The sequence below is a fragment of the Dendrobates tinctorius genome, unplaced genomic scaffold (genome assembly GCF_039654945.1).
Source record: "Dendrobates tinctorius isolate UK_male_01 unplaced genomic scaffold, ASM3965494v1 ptg000181l, whole genome shotgun sequence".
NCBI lineage: Eukaryota > Metazoa > Chordata > Amphibia > Anura > Dendrobatidae > Dendrobates > Dendrobates tinctorius.
Genome location: NW_027361848.1, coordinates 2,716,997 through 2,739,000, shown reverse-complemented (window position 1 = coordinate 2,739,000; position 22,004 = coordinate 2,716,997). Strand labels below are relative to the sequence as shown.

The 22,004-nt window shown below is 42.0% G+C and overlaps 1 protein-coding gene across 20 annotated transcripts in view; it reads left to right on the top strand.

Annotated features, from left to right (window-relative positions):
- Positions 1–21,651, top strand: part of AFDN (afadin, adherens junction formation factor) — a 647,761-nt gene extending 626,110 nt beyond the window's left edge. For 19 of the 20 annotated variants that reach the window (XM_073551829.1, XM_073551831.1, XM_073551836.1 and 16 more), the window contains 2 exons: positions 16,272–16,356; positions 16,435–21,651. In XM_073551829.1, coding sequence (XP_073407930.1) covers positions 16,272–16,356; positions 16,435–16,588 — 239 coding nt within the window. In that variant the 3' untranslated portion in view covers positions 16,589–21,651. The remainder of the gene's footprint in view (positions 1–16,271; positions 16,357–16,434) is intronic. The other variant, XM_073551833.1, reaches the window with a different exon arrangement.
- The last annotated feature ends 353 nt before the right edge of the window (positions 21,652–22,004 follow it).

The following is a 22,004-nucleotide window of genomic DNA, read 5'->3' as shown; positions in this document are numbered from 1 at the left end:
ACAGGCAAGGCTTCGACTGGAAATTCTGCAGAGACCTAGGGATGAAGGGGGCTTGGCACTTCCGAACCCTTGGATTTACTATTTAGCTGTGCAGGGTCAACATATAAGGGGCTGGAAAGAAAGTGATAATATAGGGTCATCACAAAGGGTTTTGGCGCATGTTTTAGATAGGAGTCCACTGATCCAGGGCCTGGAAGCAGGAAGCTTTAGGAAGGTTGGTCGGGTCTACCCCACTTGTTTACTCATTCATAAGATGTGGGAGGAAATTAAGAAGATTAGAGGGGTGGAATATCTAACTGACTTCTCTCCAATATGGCAAAATTATAATTTACCGGTGTTTGTTAAAATGGGGGACTTTAAAATTTGGAAGGGTTTGGGAATATGTTACATCAGCCAGGTTCAGGATGGGCATTAGTTGTTACCCTTTGAGAGAATGCAGGAGGTTTACGGGTTGCCAGAGGTCTGTAGGTTTCAGTATAGGCAGTTCCACCACGCTTACAGGACTCAGAGTAAAACCGTTAATATGAAGGTTCAGGCTGATATTCTGGTAAACTGTCTGTGCAAAAGGGGGGACGAGAGGCGTTGTTTCAAAGATATACAGGGACCTACTGTTTGCCTTCCTACAAAGATATCCAATTAAAGCAAAAGAGAAATGGGAGAGAGAGGTGGGAGAGATAGAGGAGGATAAATGGGAAATAATAATGGAATATGTACCCAAGTTATCACTGAGCGAACCGGCCAGACTGTCTCAGTTATATGTGCTCCATAGAGTGTATAGGACTTCAGATAGGCTATACAAGGCCGGGTTGAGACCAACTTTCGAATGCCAGAGATATCGGACCGAAGGGGCTGGGATTATACACATGCTGTGGCAATGTCCAAAATTAAACACTTTTTGGGTGGAAGTGACGACTGCAATTGGAAGGGTATATAATTGTAGAATTGAAAGGGAGCCTCTGGCGTGTATCTTGGGGTATGTAGAGGAGATCGGGGTATCGAATTATCATAAACTAGCAATAGCTAGATTATATGTTGCGAGGAAACTGATTGCAGATGTTGGATAAGTGAAGAACCACCGACAATGCGGGAGTTCTATAGGCAGTCTGACTATATTATGGGTATAGAAAAGAGTATATACGCTAAAAGGAAAAAGGTTGGTACCTTTCAAACAACATGGAATCCCTGGGCGGAGAGGTGCTGACCTCAGAAGATCAATGCTGCATTACTGGGTACTTTTATTTAAATAGTTGTATACGTGCTTTACAGAGGGATGGGGGTGGGGGAAAGGAATGGGAAGTATGTTTTGAAAAAATTTATAACTTGTATACTCTTCACAGATCACATATGCTGGTTGTTTTATATCTTGTTATGCAATCAAAAGGTAACTGTAATGAGATGGCGAGCGATCATGAAGTTGTGTCTAGTACCGTCCATTAGGCTACATGCACACATCTGTGTGACGTCTGCTTTTATTTTTTGCTGAAACAATCACTGACCTCAGGGAGACCAGTCAAAGAAAACACTGCGGCAGCCGGCAAAGGCGCTCAATCAGTGAAATCCTAGGTGCATTGCTCCCTGGGAAATACAAATATGCATGTAAAGTCCATGGAGCCTCATTTAAGAGTCTCAAACACGAGACTAGCCAGATCTTCCTCCAGGGAAGGACCCAGCCAAGGAGTGGCTCCTTTCGGAAACCCTCCTTCCCTGGAGGAAGATCTGGCTAGTCCCGTGTTTGAGACTCTTAAATGAGGCTCCACGGACTTTATTTGCATATTTTTATTTTTTGCCAGCACACAGCCATAGCGTTGTTGTCATCCATACACACGTGTTTTAAAAACAGATCGGTGTCTGCGGTGCGCGAGACTCAGCAGGTCTTACTCTCATCAGTTTTGTGGATCAGATTCTGCCATTAGTCTATGAGATCTGTAGAATTCATGCAAGACATGCTTTCTGATTCAGTTTTACAGTTTTGTGCGTTTCAACAGTTTTTAGCTGATCCATTGTTAAGAGTTGATGGAAAAATTAAGGTGAGACCGTCTACATGCTTCAGTGAAAGAAGAGCATACGCATAATTGTCCGTTTCTCACAAATGTGCGAATGTGGCCTTAATTTGAGTATCTTTATAGTGAACAACAAGTTTCCTGAGAATTTTTAATTAACCCCTTCCTGACATTGATGCGGGGTGAGGAACTGCGCATTATTACACTTTAGTATGCGGTCATTTTACATTAGGTTCCATTTCCACTTAGCAGCCAAACTGTGGTCCTGACTCTGCTGCCTTTTACTGCTTCCTGTACATCACTTTCTGGGAAACTGCTATTTCACCTGCATGACTGTTCTTAATGGCAGTGAAATGATTGCAGCGGCACTGGAATGTTGCGGTGTTCAGTAGCCATGCTGTCATGGCGTGAGAATGAAGTCCCTGTTATGCCCTTTTATTCATGGCTACAAGATTTCTCACATTCCGCCTATGCTGTGGGGTTGCGCGAATGTTGCATAAGCCGCAGTTAGCAAGATGGGGAGCCACTGTGAAGGGTACAGGTGCGCAGCTGACTCCATATATGAGTTGTCAGGTTCTTTCTGTATTTTTATTAATGCACATTTTTTTTTATTAGTCATAGTTACTAAATTCAGTTTTTTTTATGGAGTTTAACCCCTTTCCTTCATTGGACGTAATATTCCGTCCATGTGCCCTGAGCCCTAATTACCATGGACGGAATATTACGTCATAGCGATAAGCAGCGCCCACGTGGTGAGCGCCGCTTATCACGGCCGGGTGTCAGCTAATTATCATAGCTGACACCCGGCACAATGTGTCAGGGGAGGTCACGGACCGCCCCCGACATGTTAACCCATTGTACACCACGATCAAACACGATCGCGGTGTACCGGGGGTTAAAGGGAAGCATCGGCAGGGAGGGGGCTCCCTCCGTGCTTCCCTGAGCCTCCCACGGCAGCGCAATGTGCAGCGCTGCTGCGGGGGGCTCCTTTCCTGCAGGTCCCCGGATCCAATATGGCGGCGGGGACCTCCGGGGGCCTGCAGGAACCTGGCTTCCTCACTGCCCGCAGAGCGCAGGCATGAGGAAGCCTGCAGCACTGCCTGTGACAGATCGCTGATCTGTGATGTGACAGGACAGTGATGTCCCCCCTGGGACATTGTAATAAAGTAAAAAAAAAAAATAGTGTAAAAATAATTTTAAAAAAATCGCTAAATAAATTAAAAAAATATATATATACATATTCCCCAATAAATTCATTTTTTGGAAATAAAAAAACAAACAAAAGTACACATATTTGGTATCGCTGCGTCCGTAACGACCCGCCCTATATAACTGTCCCATTGGTTAACCCCTTAAGCGAACCCCTTAAAAAATAAAAATAAAAAACAAAGCAAAAAATGATTTATTATCATACCACCGAACAAAAAGTGCAATAACGCGCAATCAAAAAGATGCATATAAATATCCATGGTACCGCTGAAAATGTCATCTTGTCCTGCAAAAAACGGGCCATCATACAGCATCAGCGAAAAAATAAAAAAGTTATAGCTCGCAGAATAAAGCGATGCAAAAATAATTATTTTTTATATAAAATTGTTTTCATTGCATAAAAGCGCCAAAACATAAAAAAACCACATGAATGAGGTATCGCTGTAACTGTACTGACCCGAAGAAGAAAACCGTTTATCAATTTTATCGCACACGGAACGGCGTAAACACACCACCCAAAAGAAACTCATGAAACGCTGGTTTTTGTAAATTCTGCGTCCCAAAAAACAAAATAAAAAGCGATCAAAAAAATGTCACGTGCCCGAAAATGATACCAATAAAAACGTCAACTCGTCCCGCAAAAAATAAGACCTCACATGACTCGGTGGGTCAAAATATGGAAAAATTATAGCACTCAATATGTGGTGATGCAAAAACTATTTTTACAATAAAAAGCCTATTTAGCGTGTGACAGCTGCCAAATATAAATACCGCCATAAATAGTAAATCAAACCCCCCGTTATCACCCCCTTAGGCTGGTTTCACATTAGCGCTTTTTAAGCGCACGCACGGCCGGGGGTAGCTCCGCCCCCGAGCCGGCTCTCTACCCGGCGTGCCCGCCCCTTGCTTGTAGCGCCGCCTCCTAGCGCACAGCGGCGCCTGCGATCGGCGCACCCTATCTTTAGCATAGGGTGCGCAGATCGTGCGCTAGTTGCGCTTTGACCTGCGCTGCGCACTTTTGACGGTGCGCCGTGCGCGCCAAAATCAAACTTTTCGGATTTTGGCGCGCACGGCGCACCGTCAAAAGATAGGGTGCGCCGATCGCAGGCGCCGCTGTGCGCTAGGAGGCGGCGCTACAAGCAAGGGGCGGGCACGCCGGGCAGAGAGCCGGCTCGGGGGCGGAGCTACCCCCGGCCGTGCGTGCGCTTAAAAAGCGCTAATGTGAAACCAGCCTTAGATAGGGAAAAATTAATAAAATGTATTGATTTCCATTTTCCCGTTGGGGTTAGGGCTAGGGTTAGGGTTAGGGGTGTGTTGGGGTTAGGGTTGGAGTTAGAATTGGGGGTTTCCACTATTTGCACACTTCAGGTGCTCTCCAAACGCAACATGGCGTCTGATCTCAATTCCAGCCAATTCTGCGTTGAAAAAGTCAAATGGTGCTCCTTCCCTTCCAAGCTCTGCCATGCACCCAAACAGTGTTTTACCCCCTCATATCATCCTACTCAGGACAATTTGCAAAACAACTTTTGGGGTCCAATTTCTCCTGTTGCCCATAGGAAAATAAAAAATTGGGGGCAAAAATATCATTTTTGTGGAAAAAAAATGATTTTTTTATTTTTACGCCTGTGCGTTATAAACTTCTGTGACGCACTTGGGAGTTCAAAGTTCTCACCACACATCTAGATAAGTTCCTTGGGGGGTCTAGTTTCCAAAATGGTGTCATTTGTGGGGGGATTCCACTGTTTTGGTACATCAGGGGCTTTCCAAACGTGACATGGTGTCCGATCTCAATTCCAGACAAAAAAGTCAAATGGCGCTGCTTCCCTTCCGAGCTCTGCCATGCGCCCAAATAGTCGTTTACACCCACACATGGGGTATCAGCGTACTCAGGACAAATTGTACAATAACTTTTAGGGTCCTGTTACCCTTGGGAAAATAAAAATTGGGGGTGAAAAGATAATTTTGTGGAAAAAATATGATTTTTTAATTGTACCGCTGTACGTTATAAACTTCTGTGAAGCCCTTGTGGGTTCAAAGTTCTCACCACATATCTAGATAAGTTCCTTGGGGTAACTTGTGGGGGGGGTTTCCACTGTTTAGGTACATCAGGGGCTCTCCAAACGTGACATGGCGTCCGATCTGAATTCCAGCCAATTTTGCATTGTAAAAGTCAAACGGCGCTCCTTCCCTTCTGAGCTCTGCCATGCACCGAAACAGTGGTTCCCCCCCACATATCAGGTATCAGCGTACTCAGGACAAATTGCACAATAATTTTTGCAGTCCAATTTCTCCTGTTACCCTTGGTAAAATAAAAAAAATTGAACCTGAAGTATTTTTTTTGTGAAAAAAAGTTAAATGCTCATATTTTTTTTTAAATATTCAAAAAATTCCTGTGAAGCACCTGAAGGGTTAATAAACTCCTTGAATGTGGTTTTGAGCACCTTAAGGGGTGCAGTTTTTAGAATGGTGTCACTTTTGGGTATTTTCTATCATATAGACCCTTCAAAGTGACTTCAAATGTGATGCGGTCCGTAAAAATAAAATGGTGTTGCAAAAATGAGAAATCGCTGGTCAACTTTTAACCCTTATAACCCTTATAACTTCCTAATAAAGAAAAATGTTGGTGCCAAAATTGTGCTGATGTAAAGTAAACATGTGGGAAATGTTACTTATTAAGTTTTTTGTGTGCCATATCTCTGTGATTTAAGGGCATAAAATTTGAAATTTGGAAAATTGCGAAATGTTCAAAATTTTCGCCAAATTTCCGTTTTTTTCACAAATAAACTCAAATTATATGAATGAAATTTTACCACTAACATGAAGTACAATATGTCACGAGAAAACAATGTCAGAATCACCGGGATCCATGGAAGCGTTCCAGAGTTATGGCCTCATAAAAGGACAGTGGTCAGAATTGTAAAAATTGGCCCGGGAGTTAACGTGCAAACCACCCTTGGTAGTGAAGGGGTTAAAGCACCTCTCCAGTGGGGTTTTTTATATTTTTTTTTTTTTTTTAATTGCAGCTGTGGAGTGGTGCTACTAATCAAAATTCACTGCCCCTAGTCCTAGTGAAAGAGAAAACTCTGAAGAAACAGCTATTTGGCATCTAGGTAGAGATGTGACATATTGCACACATATTACGGACATCTATGGGGAGGACCATTAGACGCCAGCACCAAGCAGGAGGATTCCTGAAGCTGCTAGAAAACACACATGTAGGAAATTGGAAGCACAGTATGACGCTCAATATTGCAAGGCCTGATGTTTGTAAAAAGCAGTAAGTGTGACTCTGTCCGCAATAGTGATGCAACACAAGAGGGATTAAAGAGGCAAAATCAGAGGGGCGCAGGTATTTTAATGACTAATGTTTTTTCTGCTAAGTAGCGTGTTCTCTTTGAGGTTAGCTCATAGAATGTGACTTACAGGAAAGATAAACTTACATTATGGTTAGCGTAATAAAAGCAGCTGTAAATAGCCACGGTACATCGTCTGGTTCAGCCAACATTTCTCTAATGTTTAGGAGCATCTGTAGATTTGAAACTCATGAAACTTTTGATGCAGTTTATTTTGTAAGCCAAAGCCAGAAAATATCCCCTTGAGACTGTCTAAAAAATACTGCACAAAAATGCATGAGATGTGCTTTAGATAAAATCTCTCGTGTATGTATTTACTGTATATGTAGGCTTCCACTATGCAAATAATTCAGGAAGGCATTTGTATTCATGCTACATATTGGATCATGTCAGAAGGTCTAAAGGGAAATGCCACCTGTTACTGAATTTGTCTTAACATAAAAAGGTGTTTATTTATAATATTTCCATTAACCTTTTTCAATGCTCTTGCTGTTATAGTAGTATTTTCAAATTTATTACATAATGATTTTATCCACAAAGCAGTCACAGACTGCATATGGGGTTGGGAGTATAGGCCGTGCTTACAGCCAGAAACTGAACTGATGACTAATCGTCATACAGCACATATGTGGTAAAGACGTACAAGAGACACTTTTATTTTAGTATTACAGTGCTATCAGGTGGTCATATAAGTCGACATCGGACCGCAGTGCGTTGGCTGGCCAGTGAACGCTGTATAGAGATACATGAAGCTATATTGCACTTTCATTGCCCCAATAAAGTATGTTGCCAACAAAAGTGCCCCCTAAACACAGTATGATACCTACACAGCTAATTCCTCCACAGTACACTCCACACCCACAACATGATGACACTACTCTACCTTTCACCCTCAACTCCCCTAGTAAAGTATGGTGACACAACTATGATCCCCATACAGCCCTCCACACAGTATAATGGGCCCCACGTAGTCCTCCTTTCAGAATAATAGTCCCACATAATCTTCCATTCAGAATAATAGCCCCACATAGTTCTCCATATGGCATTGTGGGCCAAATATAGTCATTCTGAGTGCTAGATTTGATCTGTAGGCCAGGGTTTGACATGTATGCGTTAAACTATGATGGGGAATATGAATAGAGCTAAGAAGGAAGGGCATAACCCCTGTTTGTGTGAAAAAAATACCATATTTTTCGAACTATAAGACGCACCGGACCATAAGACGCACCCCAAATGTTCAGAAGGAAAATAGGGAAAAAAATTAATGTGTCCGTCTTACAGTCCAAATTCAGCTTACCCGGGGGGGGATCAGCAGCGCTTGTGGAGCAGGGTCACAGGAGATGTTTGGTGGTCCGGCGATATGACTCCCACCCCAGGCTGGTGCAGCAGGTGCCGTGGCCTCCGGGAAATTCTATCCCAGACTGGTGCGGCAAGTTCGGTAGTAGTGCTCGGGGCTCCACCGGCGTCTTGTGAGAGCCCGGAGGCCCGCAGATCCATTGCTGCAATACGGTGGCCTCCGGGAAAATGGCCACCAGGGGCAGCGCATGCTCAGATTGAGATCTCGGCATCGAGATCTCATCTTGAGATCTCAGGAGATGAGATCTTGTTACCGAGATCTCAATCTGAGCATGTGCTGCCCCTGATGGCCATTTTCCCGGAGGCCACCGTATCGCAGCAATGGATGTGCGAGCCTCTGGACTTTCACAAAATGCCGGCGGAGCCCCCCCCCCTTACCACAGAGCACGACCGCCGAACCTGCTGCACCAGCCACACAAGTCTAGAGAGGGAGTGTGATCATCGCCCGGCAGCCTTGGACCGGCACTGCCGCAGAATCGCCCGACTCCTGCTGCCGCCACAGTATTTGTAAGTATATTCCGACTATAAGACTCACCCCCATTTTCCCAAAAATATTTTTGGGTAAAAAATGTGTCTTATAATCCGAAAAATACGGTAGTTGTGCATTAAATAAAGATATCTAGATCTAAACTTGCAGTTTTAGTTGAATATAATTTTACATTTAATTTTTAAGGAGTTCCCTCAAGCTGTTGTACATTTACGGTGCAGGGATAGAGTGGCTCAGGAGCTGAGTTGCTACAACAGCAGCAATTGTCAGCTCCCAGCACCAATCATTGCTGTTTAATCCTCTAGATTCCACTGTTAATAGTGACAACGGCATCCAGATGGTTGGTTAGATTCTAGGACAACGAAAGGCTAAGCAATAGCATTCGGTCTGCTGGCTATTTTGGCTTGTTAGGCCCTGCCATAAACTGGGACCGATAATTTGTGTAATAGAAAGATTTTCCTGTAGTAAAAGAATTTTTTTCAATGCCAAAACTATTATATGCAGTATATAAAATTGGAACCACATGAAGACCCCCCACACACACACAGTCTGCCTCGGAGCACGGGCATGTCATTAACTCAAAACTGAAAATAAAAGACTAAGCAACAACCACAAGATGGATTTCATCAACTAAGGTATCATTGTAATCAGTATAATGGCGCCGACCTGACAGTGTCTGTAGGTTACACAGCACAATCCTGCTGACCGGTTCACTTTAAACATGCCACATTTACCCTATTTTTCGGACTATAAGACACACTTTTTTCCTCCCAAAATGTGGAGGAAAATGGGGGGGATGTCTTATAGTCCGGATGTACTGGCTCTTGTTGTGGTGGGGGAGTGGTTTTGGCGGAGCAGCGGGTCACAGAGGCAGGGGTCGGCGGCTGCTGCTAATTCCTGTGCCCGCTGCTAAAGAGAAATTAATATTATTATTTATTGTTATAGCGCCATTTATTCCATGGCGCTTTACATGTAAGGAGGGGTATACATAATAAAAACAAGTACAATAATGTTAAACAATACAAGTCATAACTGGTACAGAAGGAGAGAGGACCCTGCCCACGAAGGCTCACAATCTACAAGAAATGAGAAATTAATATTCACTGCATGCCTGGCCCATTGGCTTGGAGGGCAATGAATAGTCATTTCTTTTTGGCATCCTGGTATGATTGGCCCCATTCTGTTCCTGGTATGCATGGTCCCATCCTTATTTTGGTATGATTGGCCCCATCCCGTTCCTGGTATGATTGGTCCCATCCTTATTCTGGTATGATGGGCTCCATCCCAGTCCTGGTATGATTGGTCCCATCCTTATTCTGGTATGATGGGCTCCATCCCAGTCCTGGTATGATTGGTCCCATCCTTATCCTGGTATTATTGGCCCCATCCTGGTATGATTTGCCCCATCCCATTCCTGGTATGCATTCTGAATATTCATTTCTCTTAAGTATTGGCACATGTGACCGCCGATAGTAGCAGGTAGCTGATGGCTGACACTGCACACTACTGAAGGGGAATGAATACTCACTGCTCTCTGCAATGAACAGTCCCAGTGAGTATTCCGGACGCTGTGCTCTGCTTTTGAGCAGCGCATGACGTCCCTGCCATGCGCTGCTTACAAGCATTAAGCAGCTACTGGGAACGGAGCAGGATACTACGAGGGAGCGGAGGAAGGTAAATGTAATGGTTTGTTTCTTTCATCTTTTCTGATGGGGCCTTGCATACCAGGAATGGGATGGGGCCATGCATACCAGGCTAAGGATGGAGCCATGCATACCAGGGTAAGGATGGGGCCAATCTTACCAGGATAAGGATGGGGCCAATCTTACCAGGATAAGGATGGGGCCATGCATACCAAGACTGGGATGGGGCCAATCATACCAGGACTGGGATGGGGGCCAATCGTACCAGGTTAAGGATGGGGCCCTGCATACTAGGATAAGGATGGGGACCCTGCATACCAGTATAGGGATGAAGACTATTATTCCTGCCAGGATAAGGATGTGGGGGGACCATTCCTACCAGGATAGGGCTGGGGGGCTATGCATACCAGGCTAAGGGATGAGGAGGCATGCATACCAGGATGGGGATAAGGGCCATGCATATTAGGATAGGGGTAGGGAGGCCATGCATACCAGGATAGGGATGAGGGAGCCATGAATTCCAGGATAGGGATGAGGGGTCATGTGTATGAGGATAGGGATGAATGGACCATATTTACCAGGATAGGGGATATTAAGTACAGAATTGTCCACATTTTTTGCTTCAGTTTTTTTTTCCTTATTTCCTACTCTAAAACCTAGGTGCATCTTACGGTCCGGTGCGTCTTATAGTCCGAAAAATACAGTATGTTCAGTATCTCCAGTTACCAGGACATAGTCCCAGTCTTCACGTTTAATGGGAATCTGTCAGAGCATTTGACCTTTTTAAACTATTGATATGGCCATACAGGTTATAGACTGCTGAAGAAAGGTATCCCTATATGTCTCATGTCAGATGCCTCATTGAGAAATCATTTTTTATCACTTTATATATTGACCTCTTCCAGGCTATAGGGAGGATGTTGTCTGAAAGATAACTCTTCCTCCACAGCTTATTTTACTTGAAGGAGGAGTTACCAGTGTGGTGTGTAATGGCCGCTCTCCTGATCTCACTGCAGAGCTGTGTGTGGTTATAACTGACACATCTACAGGTTCCTCTCAGCTTCATTGGCCATCTCACAGGCAGACAGGGTTGCAATATTGTTGCAATACAGCCAAGCTGAGAGAGAAGCAAAAATGTGTTTGCAAGAAGACAAATTAAACTCTCCTGGTCGGTGTTAGTTACTTGTTTCACACTGACCACACCCGTTTTATTTAAAACAAGCTGAAGAGCCTGGCGCTGCCTGGGCATAGTAACTAACTGTGGTTAGTTATAGCAAGTTATAATTATCCTCCATCCCATGCCCATATACCCATCACACATCCTCCATCCCATAGTCCCATGCCCATATACCCATCATACATATTCGCCATCCCATAGTCGAGTCCCCATATACCCATCACACATCCTTCATCTCATAGTTCCATGCCCATATACCCATCATACATATCCTCCATCCCGTAGTCCCGTGCCCATATACCCATCATACATATCCGCCATCCCATAGTCCCGTGCCCATATACCTGTCATACATATCCTCCATCCCATAGTCCAGTGCCCATATACCCATCATACATATCCTCCATCCCATAGTCCAGTGCCCATATACCCATCACACATCCTCCATCCTATAGTCAACCATTATGACATCATAATGAGCGGCGGGGCTTGCAACCTATGATGACATCAGTGTCGCCATGGCAACCATTATGACATCATAATGAGGGGCGGGGCTTGATACACACACACTTTTTCCCCATTATGTAGATAGGGGCAAAATTGTTTGGTGAATTGGAACGCGCGGGGTTTAAATTTTGCCTCACAACATAGCCTGGGACGCTCTCAGGGTCCAGACGTGTGACTGTGCCAAATTTTGTGGCTGTAGCTGCAACAGTGCGGATGCCAATCCCGGACATACACACACACATACATACATACACACACTTGAGCTTTATATATTAGATAAGCTCTAGAGGCCAAGTTACCTTCCAGGCAACATCCTCCCCAGAGCCTGGAAGAGGTCATTTACAATAGTATTCAAAATAATAGCAATATGTTCAAAAACATGAGTTAATCACAAAATCTTTATACTAGTTTTTATTTCCATGCATTGGGAACATTGCACGCTGTTTTCTAATTCAAAACATGAAGAGAAATGTATATAATTTTTTAACTACTTTTACAGAAAATAGCAAAAAGTGAACATTCGTCTGTTCTAAAAAAAAAAATGCAATAGCAGTGTCTGCATTTGTTTTTTCAAACTCACAATATATACTATTTTTTGAGGATTAAGCTTTCCTGTGAATCACTAACCTGATATTTAGTTGTATACCCCCAGGGTTTTAGAACTGCTTCACATCTATGTTGCATAGTCACCCAACTTCTGGCACCTGTCAGCTGTTATTCCAGCCCAAGATGCTTTGTCTACATCCCGCAATTTTTGGGCATTTGTTGGCTTTGCCTCAGAAACAGAATTTTTTATGTCACCTACAAGTGTTCTATTGGATTAAGGTCCAGGGATTGGGCTGGCCACTCCATAATCTCAATTTTGTTGGACTGGAACCAAGATTTTGCTAGTTAAAGCCCCCGTCACACACAGTAATCTTGCTAGCGAGATCGCTGCTGAGTCACAAGTTTTGTGACGCAATAGCGATCTCAACAGCGAGATCGCTGTGTGTGACACCTATCAGCGACCGGCCCCCCTGGTATCGCTGATCGTGCTCGAATGGCCTGGACATTTTTTTGATCGCTGGTCTCCCGCTGGCCAGCATGCATCGCTGTGTCTGGCAGGCGGGAGATCAGCGAGCAGGAGCTGGTCACCAAGGTAAACAGCAGGTTTCTAAGCGCCGCGCGGTGCTTATAACCCGCTGTTTACCTTGGTTACCAGCTCCCTGCACCAGCGCGCTGGTAACTAAGGTACGCAGCGATGCCGCGTGCTCGTCGTCGCTGGTGCTGATCGCTGGTGAAGCTGCCTGTTTGGCAGCTCACCAGCGATCATGTAGCGATACACCAGCGATCCTGAAAAGTTCATATCGTTGTCGGGATCGCTGGTGAGTCGTTATGTGTGACGGGGCCCTTACTGGTGTGTTTAGGGTGGTTGTCTTGTTGAAACACCCATTTCAAGGGCGTAGCCTCTTCAGCGTAAGGCAACATGACCTCTTCAAGTATTTTAATATGTGCAAACTGGTCCATGATCCCTGGTATGCGGTAAATACAGGTGCTTCTCACAAAATTAGAATATCATCAAAAAGTCAGTTTATTTCAGTTCTTCAATACAAAAAGTGAAACTCATATATAGAGTCTTTACTAACAAAGTGATCTATTTGGGTTTTAATTGGCCGTAAGCCATAATCATCAATCGTAACAGAAATAATCACTTAATAGATCACTCTGTTTCTGAAATAAATTAACTTTTTGATGATATTCTAATTTAGTGAGAAGCACCTGTAGGTCAGGCACCATAGTAAGAGAAACATGCCCATATTACGATGCTTGCACCACCATGCTTCACTGTCTTCAGAGTGTACTGTGGCCTGAATGCAGAGTTTGGGGGTCGTCTGATGAACTCTGTGGCCCTTGGAATTACTTTCATCAGTCCACAAAATGTTTCTCCATTTCCCTTTAGGCCAGTTGATGTGTCCTTTGGAATATTGTATCCACTTCAGTACATGCCTTTTTTTAACAGTGTGCCTTTTCGGGGACTTCTTGCTAAGAGATTAGCTTCACGCAGGGGTCTTCTAACTGTCACAGTGCTCACAAGTAACATGAGACTGACTGGAGCTGATCATTGGCCAAGCCTTTGCCATTCTGGCTATTCTTCCATCCATGGTAGTCTTCCATTTTCTTCCACGTCTCTCTGGTTTGGCTTTCCATTCTAAAGCATTGGCAATCATTTTAGCTGACCAGCCTATCTGTCTACACTTCTTTATAAGTTTTACCCTCTCCAATCAACTTTATAAGTACACTGTTCTTCTGAACAATGTCTCGAATGACCCATATTTCAAGGAGAAATGCATGTACAACATGTGCTGGCTTCACCCTTAAATAAGGGCCGCCTGATTCACACCTGTTTCTTCATAGAATGATTTGACCTCACTAAATTGAACTCCCCACTTCTATTATTTTGAACACACCCCCTTTTAATTAATTATTCTAAGGCCAGGATCACACATGCGAGGAATACGGCCGAGTCTCGCATGTTATTACCTGGCACTGCCGCCGACACTCGGGAGTGGAGCGTGAGGCTCCATGTATTGCTATGCGGCCGCACGCTCCGCTCCTTAATACTCGGCCATATTCCTCGCCTATGTGATCCTAGCCTCATACACAGACGCAAAACCATGCAGATCATGAATGCTGAGTCTGTACTTACTGGTAAATTGTTTGACATATGGTAATATAATTTGTACCAAAAACAGTAATGAATCTGGATAGTCATATTGGCCTGCTATTATTTGAACACTACTGTATATACAGAGATAAAAGAGGATTTCTCAATAACCAGGCATCTGATATCAGACTTACTGGAAGGATTTGTGGTGACAGATTCCATTTAAGCCCATCCCTTAATTTGTTGAAATTGTCTTTCCTAAAGTTCAAGGTTTTTCCATTTCTCCTTTGCAATGATTTTGAAATGTATTGAACATTACTAGCACAGCCAGAAAATTCTATATCCCATTGAATGCCCAGATAATTTAAATTCCCCATAATCAGGACCCTGTTATTTTCTGCCATTTGTAATTTGTTGCAGCATTTCATCCTAGCAGCTTTCCACAATTACCATCCGCCAGTACATTTACCCATACTTACTCTACATTGTCGCAGCTCCCCCCAATGTTGTTATTGAGCGCAAGTCTTAGGTTGGACCTAACAAAAATACACACCCCTTCGCTTTTTTTTTCATGTTTCCTGTCCTTTCTAATTGTAATGTAACCCTCTCTACACTTGTCACCCAGTCATGGCTTTCTTTCAGCCAGGTTTCCTTAATGCCCACCACATTGTATTCTGTGGCTGACCTACAAGCCTCCAATTCATACATTTTGATTGTAAGACTTCTTGCATTTACCAGGAGACATTTAATACTATTAGCACATTTATTACTCCTTCTCACCTCCCTATTTTCTTTGCATGTCACAGCCCCCCTAAATTCTCATCGACACCTATTGTCTCACTTTCTGTCTACTCTATCTATCCCCTTATTTCCACAGCTACCTTTTCTCCCTCAGATCCTAGTTTAACGGGAATCTGTCACCTATTTTTTGGCATATAAGCTGCCGGCACCCCCATCAGGGGCTTATCTACAGCATTACAGAATGCTGTAGATAAGCCCCCTGATGTAACCTGAAAGAGAAGAAAAACTAGTTATATTATACTCACCCAGGGGGGGTCCGGTCCGATGGGTGTCGCGGTCCAGTTCGGCGCCTCCCATCTTCTAGCGATAACGTCCTCTTCTTTGCTTCCCGTCGCGACTCTGGCTCCGGAGCACTGAAAAGCGCAGGCACCGGAACAGGTCAGAGAGGTCCCGCACCTGCGCACTGCAGTGCTCTGCTCTGCCCTGTCCTGGAGTCTTTGTTCACAGAGCTTTTTGCAATGTTGTGCTGTGTGGACGATAACTGTAAATCACGCCATGAAGTGTCAACTTTAGTGATGTCGCTTCTCAGACCACAGTTTGGCTGACGTGAACTTGTGTTCTGAAAAATCTAGATTAGGATTACGGAGCAATCAGAGCGGAAGATTTGAAAATATTGTTTATTATTGTAACCCTTATTTAAATGACTTTTTTGAAAACTCAACTATACTTTTGTTTTCACAGCTGTATTTTATAGGTGTGAATTAGGCTTTCTTCATATTTGTGTCATGTTTTTGTAATGAAATATCAGATTTTTTTTTTCATTTTTTTTTTTTTTACAGAACCCAAAAATGCAGCACATTCATGTTTTGGGTTGTTAAAAGCAGCAAACAAAAATACAAATATTGTGATATGTTTTTGTTTTTTCTCTAGTTAGCCACTCACTTTTTTTTTGAGCTGGTAGATATCCCCTATTATTGGAAGAGATAAAAATGACAAACTAATCCGTGGTATATAAAGCATGTTTGCAGAATTCTTAGACTCTGTTCTCATCCGCATCGGGGTTTCTAGTGTAAACAGTGCCTGAAACAATAAATATGATCAAACCTATTTTGTGCTTGAAATAAATGTTCTTTAAAACTATTTTTTATTACTAGGGTCAAATTCTTACTCTGGATCAACAAATGTGGTAGTTGGAAACACCGAAATGTACAAGGATTTAAGAGACAAAAGGTTGAACAGGTAAACGGATAAGTATTTGTCTTCAGATTTCCACTGGTTTCTTCTTCTTTTATTCTAAATCCCCTTTTTTTTGTACAGCCAGGAAGGTGATCTCGCCAATACTGGGGGAGCCCCAGAAAGCTTGACTTTTAAGGAACGCCAGCGTCTCTTTTCCCAGGGCCAAGATGTTTCCAATAAAGTAAAAGCCTCCCGCAAACTTATGGAACTGGAAAATGAGCTCAATACAAAATAATAATGTATAATTCCACTGAAGGGAAATATGGATTTATAGTGTGGATTCTTTTCTTAATCATAGGACTTTGGGGGAGGGTTTAATGGTTAACGTTGTTCAAAGGGGAGAAATATATTTTTTTTGTTAAAAACAAAATAAAAAGATTTAGACTGTTCAAGATATAAAAAAAATTCAGTTTATAAAGATAAAATTTTGAAGACTAAGACAAATATACTTGTGCATGCATATATACACAAGTCTTTATCTTAATCTTCACAATTATATATATTGACTGTGATGGTTACATAAAAAATGACATTTTGCAGCATATTACCATGTTGCTTATACTGTATTTCTGAGTGCTAAATGGTAGTTTTTATTAGCTAAACTGCAGAAAAAAGTTTAACATCTAATCCGAAACCTTGAAATATTGTCACCCCATCTAGCCACTGTAGTGACACATTCCCTTAGAAGTATGTACCTATACGAATAGTAGAAAATTACAAGTCATTATGGAGCAAACAATGGAATGACATCTTTGCTGATGTGCTTGTCTGGTTTGCAAACTCACATATTATGGCCATCCTTTATGTGAAACGGAAAGCAAGGAATGGAGACGATGGAAACTGGACTGTTTTAAAATTTCCATGAAAAATGTTTTGCATTATATTTATACTGTATTAAAATAAAGAGAAGGAGCTTTAATGTTTTGAGGATGTTTTCGTATCAGCTGCAGAGTTGGATTTTGCTACCTCAGGGCAGCATGGTGCAGAGGTAGAGACCCTGATTCTGGAGGTGTCACTTATTGGGCTGCCTGCCTACGCACTCCTGCAGATTTCTCTGAGACGACCAGCTAACCTCCAGTAATGGCGTCCTTGATATTTGAGCTCTGTCTGTCCCTGCTCCTTTCTGACTAAAAACGTCCTGACTGCACAATTGATCGTGTTGGTGGTTTAGTCAGCATTTATAACTGAGAAAACTGTTAGATCTGCAGCAACTAAAAAAGAGAATTTTATCAGATTCTGTGATCCCGGAATGTTAGTCTCACATTGTTCCTTCAGTATCTGTTTACAGCGCATTGCTTCCAGAATAGTCTCCTTTTTCAGGACAAATCCTGTTTGGCTGTACACTACGTTTTATTACTAAATTACTGTAATTAGTGTTGTTGGCATGACATTTTATACATACTGTATACTCTAGCGAACAGTAGGCATATTACTAATATGTCAGTATATGATCAGGCACCACAAGCTCCTCCTGAGCCATATGTACCAATTACACTTTAGAAGATCCATTCAATGACACAGATTTTATACTTGCTTCTAAGTTCTAGCAGATTTTAGATTCAGCACTAGTCTCATGGTAATAACGTGTCACTTTTTTTTGTCTTTACAAGTATACCATAGAGATAAACATCCCAAAGTACAACAATGTTATGAAACTATCTTGAGATTAATAATGTATGCTTGAATCTTGTTGTGGCCACTTACTGTGATCTGAATACAGAATTATGTATAGCAGTCGTCGCCTATGATGACAAAACAGTACCCTCACTGACAATATTGCATTGCAGATGTTATGATTGAGGCTCATACAGCACTACTCTGTCCACGTACATTTATTTTAGGGTGCAAAACCCCTGGGGGCTTCCCATGTAGCTCATCCAGTTACCATGATTGCATTATATTGTTAAAGAACAACACTTGAAAAAGAAACAGTCATGCTTCTAATTACTTTATTGTGACCGTCATCATATGTTAAAGGTGCATGTGGTGTGGTTAAAAAGAAACCATAGCAAAAAAAGCACCATATGTTAAGCATAGGATAAATGGCGAAGAAAGTTGCTGAGGAAGTCACAGCACTGCTGATGTCTCCATACCCACCAACCCAGACTACAGATTCTTGACTCACAGCCACATTCTTTGGCTTTTATTGCTGTTTGTCATTTACCACACCTTGTGCTACGTGCACCTTTTAAATTTGATGACTGTTGCAAATAAATTGTAGCCTAACCTTTGCCATTTGCTGTGCTGTTCCTTAAAGAGGATATCCGGAAGTTTAAAAAAAGGCATGTAGTTGCTAACAGAGGCAACTACCTGCCTGTTCTATCCGGCACGGTTCATTGACCGCTTCTGCCAGAGATTCAGCTACTTCTTGTCAACAGAGCAGCAGTTTCACTTCTTGTTGACAGGGTGGGACTACTGTTGTTGTGCTGATTGACAGCCACCTGTCTGCTGCCTAATTGGGAGAAGCCTGATGTCAATCAGCATGACACCAGTAATTCCTGTCAGCAGGAAGAGAAACTGGTGCTCTGATGACCGGCAGTAGCTGAATCTCTGGAAGGAGCAGTCAATGACCGGTGCTGGGTCCAAAAGGCCGGTACTTGCTTCTGTTGGCAACTACTTCCCTTTTTTTCTTTTTAATAACCTTGGATTTTCCTTAGGGTTTGGCCACTACTTGAATAAGTCTTTCATGTGAACCAGTTGGCACAGTTGGGCCATTTTCTAAATATTTTGCTTTCTATAAAGTGAGATACTCTCCTAGTCACATTATACCTGGCTGACAATCTCCTGTCTTCCTGTGATAAAATATCCTGGCTCTGGGATGTGATGTGACATCATTCATGTGACTTTTGATGCTAAGTGGGCAGAGCGCTTTTCTCCAGCATTCTTGGCATCTGTGGACATTGCAGCAGACACAGCTCACTCATTTTTCTCTGGGCCTCTCCCTTGTATTTGCATGTGTACAGCAGAGTGTCTATATGTTCACACAGCCCGCACTATACACCATATAATGTATATATTAATGCATCCATCCTATTGCATTGAATATGTTTAGGTATTGAGGGTGAGTTGGGGAAAAACTTTGTCAGGGTTATGATCTGGGGTGTTGTGTGTTAATTCTATACACTGGAATAGTGACTTGCCTGCAGCAGTGTCTTAGACAAATATTGTGCTCAGGCTGTGGGTAGACTTACAGGGGATGTGCTCAGTGCTGGATGCAGCCCAGCACATGTGATGATGGGAGGAGAGGATCCTAAAGAGTAAGTGATGGCTGTGACCACAGGGTTGTGCCAGGCAATAGGAAGTGAAGCAGGTGTAAAACAACATGAATTTTGGGGAAAAAAGTATATGGGATTCTTTAGGGGCATTATCTTTAAAAATTTATGGCAAAAACAGCAACTGATTTAGGGTAGTCACTAACCTTTAAAGAATATGATGTAATATTGCTGATATATCCTTATTCTCTTTATAGTAATAATTCAAATGGTAAAATATCTGCAAGGATTTACAATTTCATATTTATGTTTAATATGTCTCCGTTATTTTTTCATTTGAATATGGCTAACAAGATGCAATAATGTTGGGAACCTCTGCTTGATGAAAAGCAACAAATGTTCCATGTAAAGTTCAGAAAAGTTTATGAAACTGAGGTCCGGATTCATTATTGTTGTTTCATCATTCGACGTTTCCTCCTTTCAGTGAGGTTCCGAATTGCGCCTTATTTTGTATGTTTTAAAATACTTTTTAAGCTATTTTTCTTTTTTTTGTCTGTTTTTATTCTTCCTTGACAACTTTATTTATACAGTTGTTTTAGACAGATTCATGAAATGCAACTTTTACCAAATTACGCTTTTTTTGCACATCTTCCTTCAGTCACCCCCTGAAATCAGGTTTGTAAAGGATTTTTCAATTTGTCACATTTTGAGACTTTATAAAGGATTTTCGACTCTTGGTGCTTAAAGTTGTATGTAACTGGTTAAAAACAGAGTATTTTTGGATTTTGCTTCAAATTCATGAACGCGTTTATCATTTTTGAAGAAACTGGCACATTAAACGTCAAGGAATACCGCAAGACAAAAAAAAGAAAGGTGGCTTCAATTAATCACAAATGATGAATTTGGCCCTTCGTTTACAATTTCCTTCTTTAGGTCTAAACTTTATTTAGATCTTTTCCTAACTTCACATTCAAAAGATTAGGCAAGTTTAGTTAACCGATATACAGTGTACTTTCACGCCACTGAGAGTTCGAACCCTAGGTCTAATCAACCAACATAAAAGTATATCTACTCTCTGACTGCAGAAGGATGTCAGTCTGAATTGTTAGTATTTGAAAAGCGTAGCATACACGTCGTTCTATATTTTTTCCTAGTTGTGGGCAATATGAACAAATCCTGGTTTGGATTTTATGCTGTTGATAAAACATAAAGATGGTTTTAAAGTAACTAAAATGTGAAGGACTTTTTCTTGTTCCTCCTTTGGTAAAGAAAGTCCAAAATTTCAAGTTACAATATTTTGCTCAACAATAGTTTGGATTAATATGTTTAGGTCAAAATGAGAAGGGCGTCAGAAACGAGCTACATTCTTTCTATTCTAGTTCCATGGCTGGTCTTCACAAATGCTAAATGTGGGCTAAAGTATGGACTGCATGTAAACAGTATTGTTGTGATAGAGCCAAAAGCAAATTGCACAAATGGATCTATGCTGATGTCAGTTTGGGTTATTAAAAAGTAACTAAACATTCTACTTGTGTCCCCGTATAATTACGAGCAGAGTACTTGACTCCTTGCAGAGCATGCACACAGAGCAGAGGATAGATGCAATAGGACACACAGTTGTCAAGCCTATGCTTTCTTTTGAATCCGCACCCCTCACTAATTTCATGCTCAGACAGGAGCGAAGCGCACTCCTGACACTTGAGCTTGGTGCCTCTCGGGGCTGGTGGTGAGGGAGTTGAGTCCCCACTGATTTGCTTATAATTATAGGTGCACGGAAGTATGAAATAAACTGTGTGTAGTTAATCTTCAACACTTAGCCATAATACGGGCGCAAGAAATCACCTGTAATACACTGAAAAATTGGCCTTGCTTGCTGCAGTATAATAAATGAAGAAATATAATTTATTGCTGTATAAATTGTTTTTAAACAAAAGGAAAATGTAAGCATTGAAGCATTCATAACCCTCACTTTGGCATACATTTTTCTTAATTACTTCTCATTAATGAAACACATCAGCTGCTGTAAGTTACTATTTCTACTGTATTTTACTTGCAAAATATTTTAATAAAGTTTGTATGTAATGTTTTTTGATTTTAGTTTTTATTTTCAATTTAATATGCTTGTCTGCTCTGTTAGGATTGTAAAGCAAAAATATCCAACACAAGCTTGCATGATGATCCATCGGTTATAATTGCTCTCCTCATGGTCTTTCCTCACTTATTGTTGCCAAAAATTGGTCAATTCTTAAAGATGCCATAAAATTGATATTAACCATCTTTATTTATGTAGCGCCAACATATTCCGCAGCGCTTTACAGTTTAACGGTTTCAAAACACAAGTCATAAGTAACAACGTTAACAATATAATAATGAAAGCAAATAAGACGACCCTGCTCGTGAGAGCCATGGTCAAAAAGAATAATGCAAATGATGAAAAGC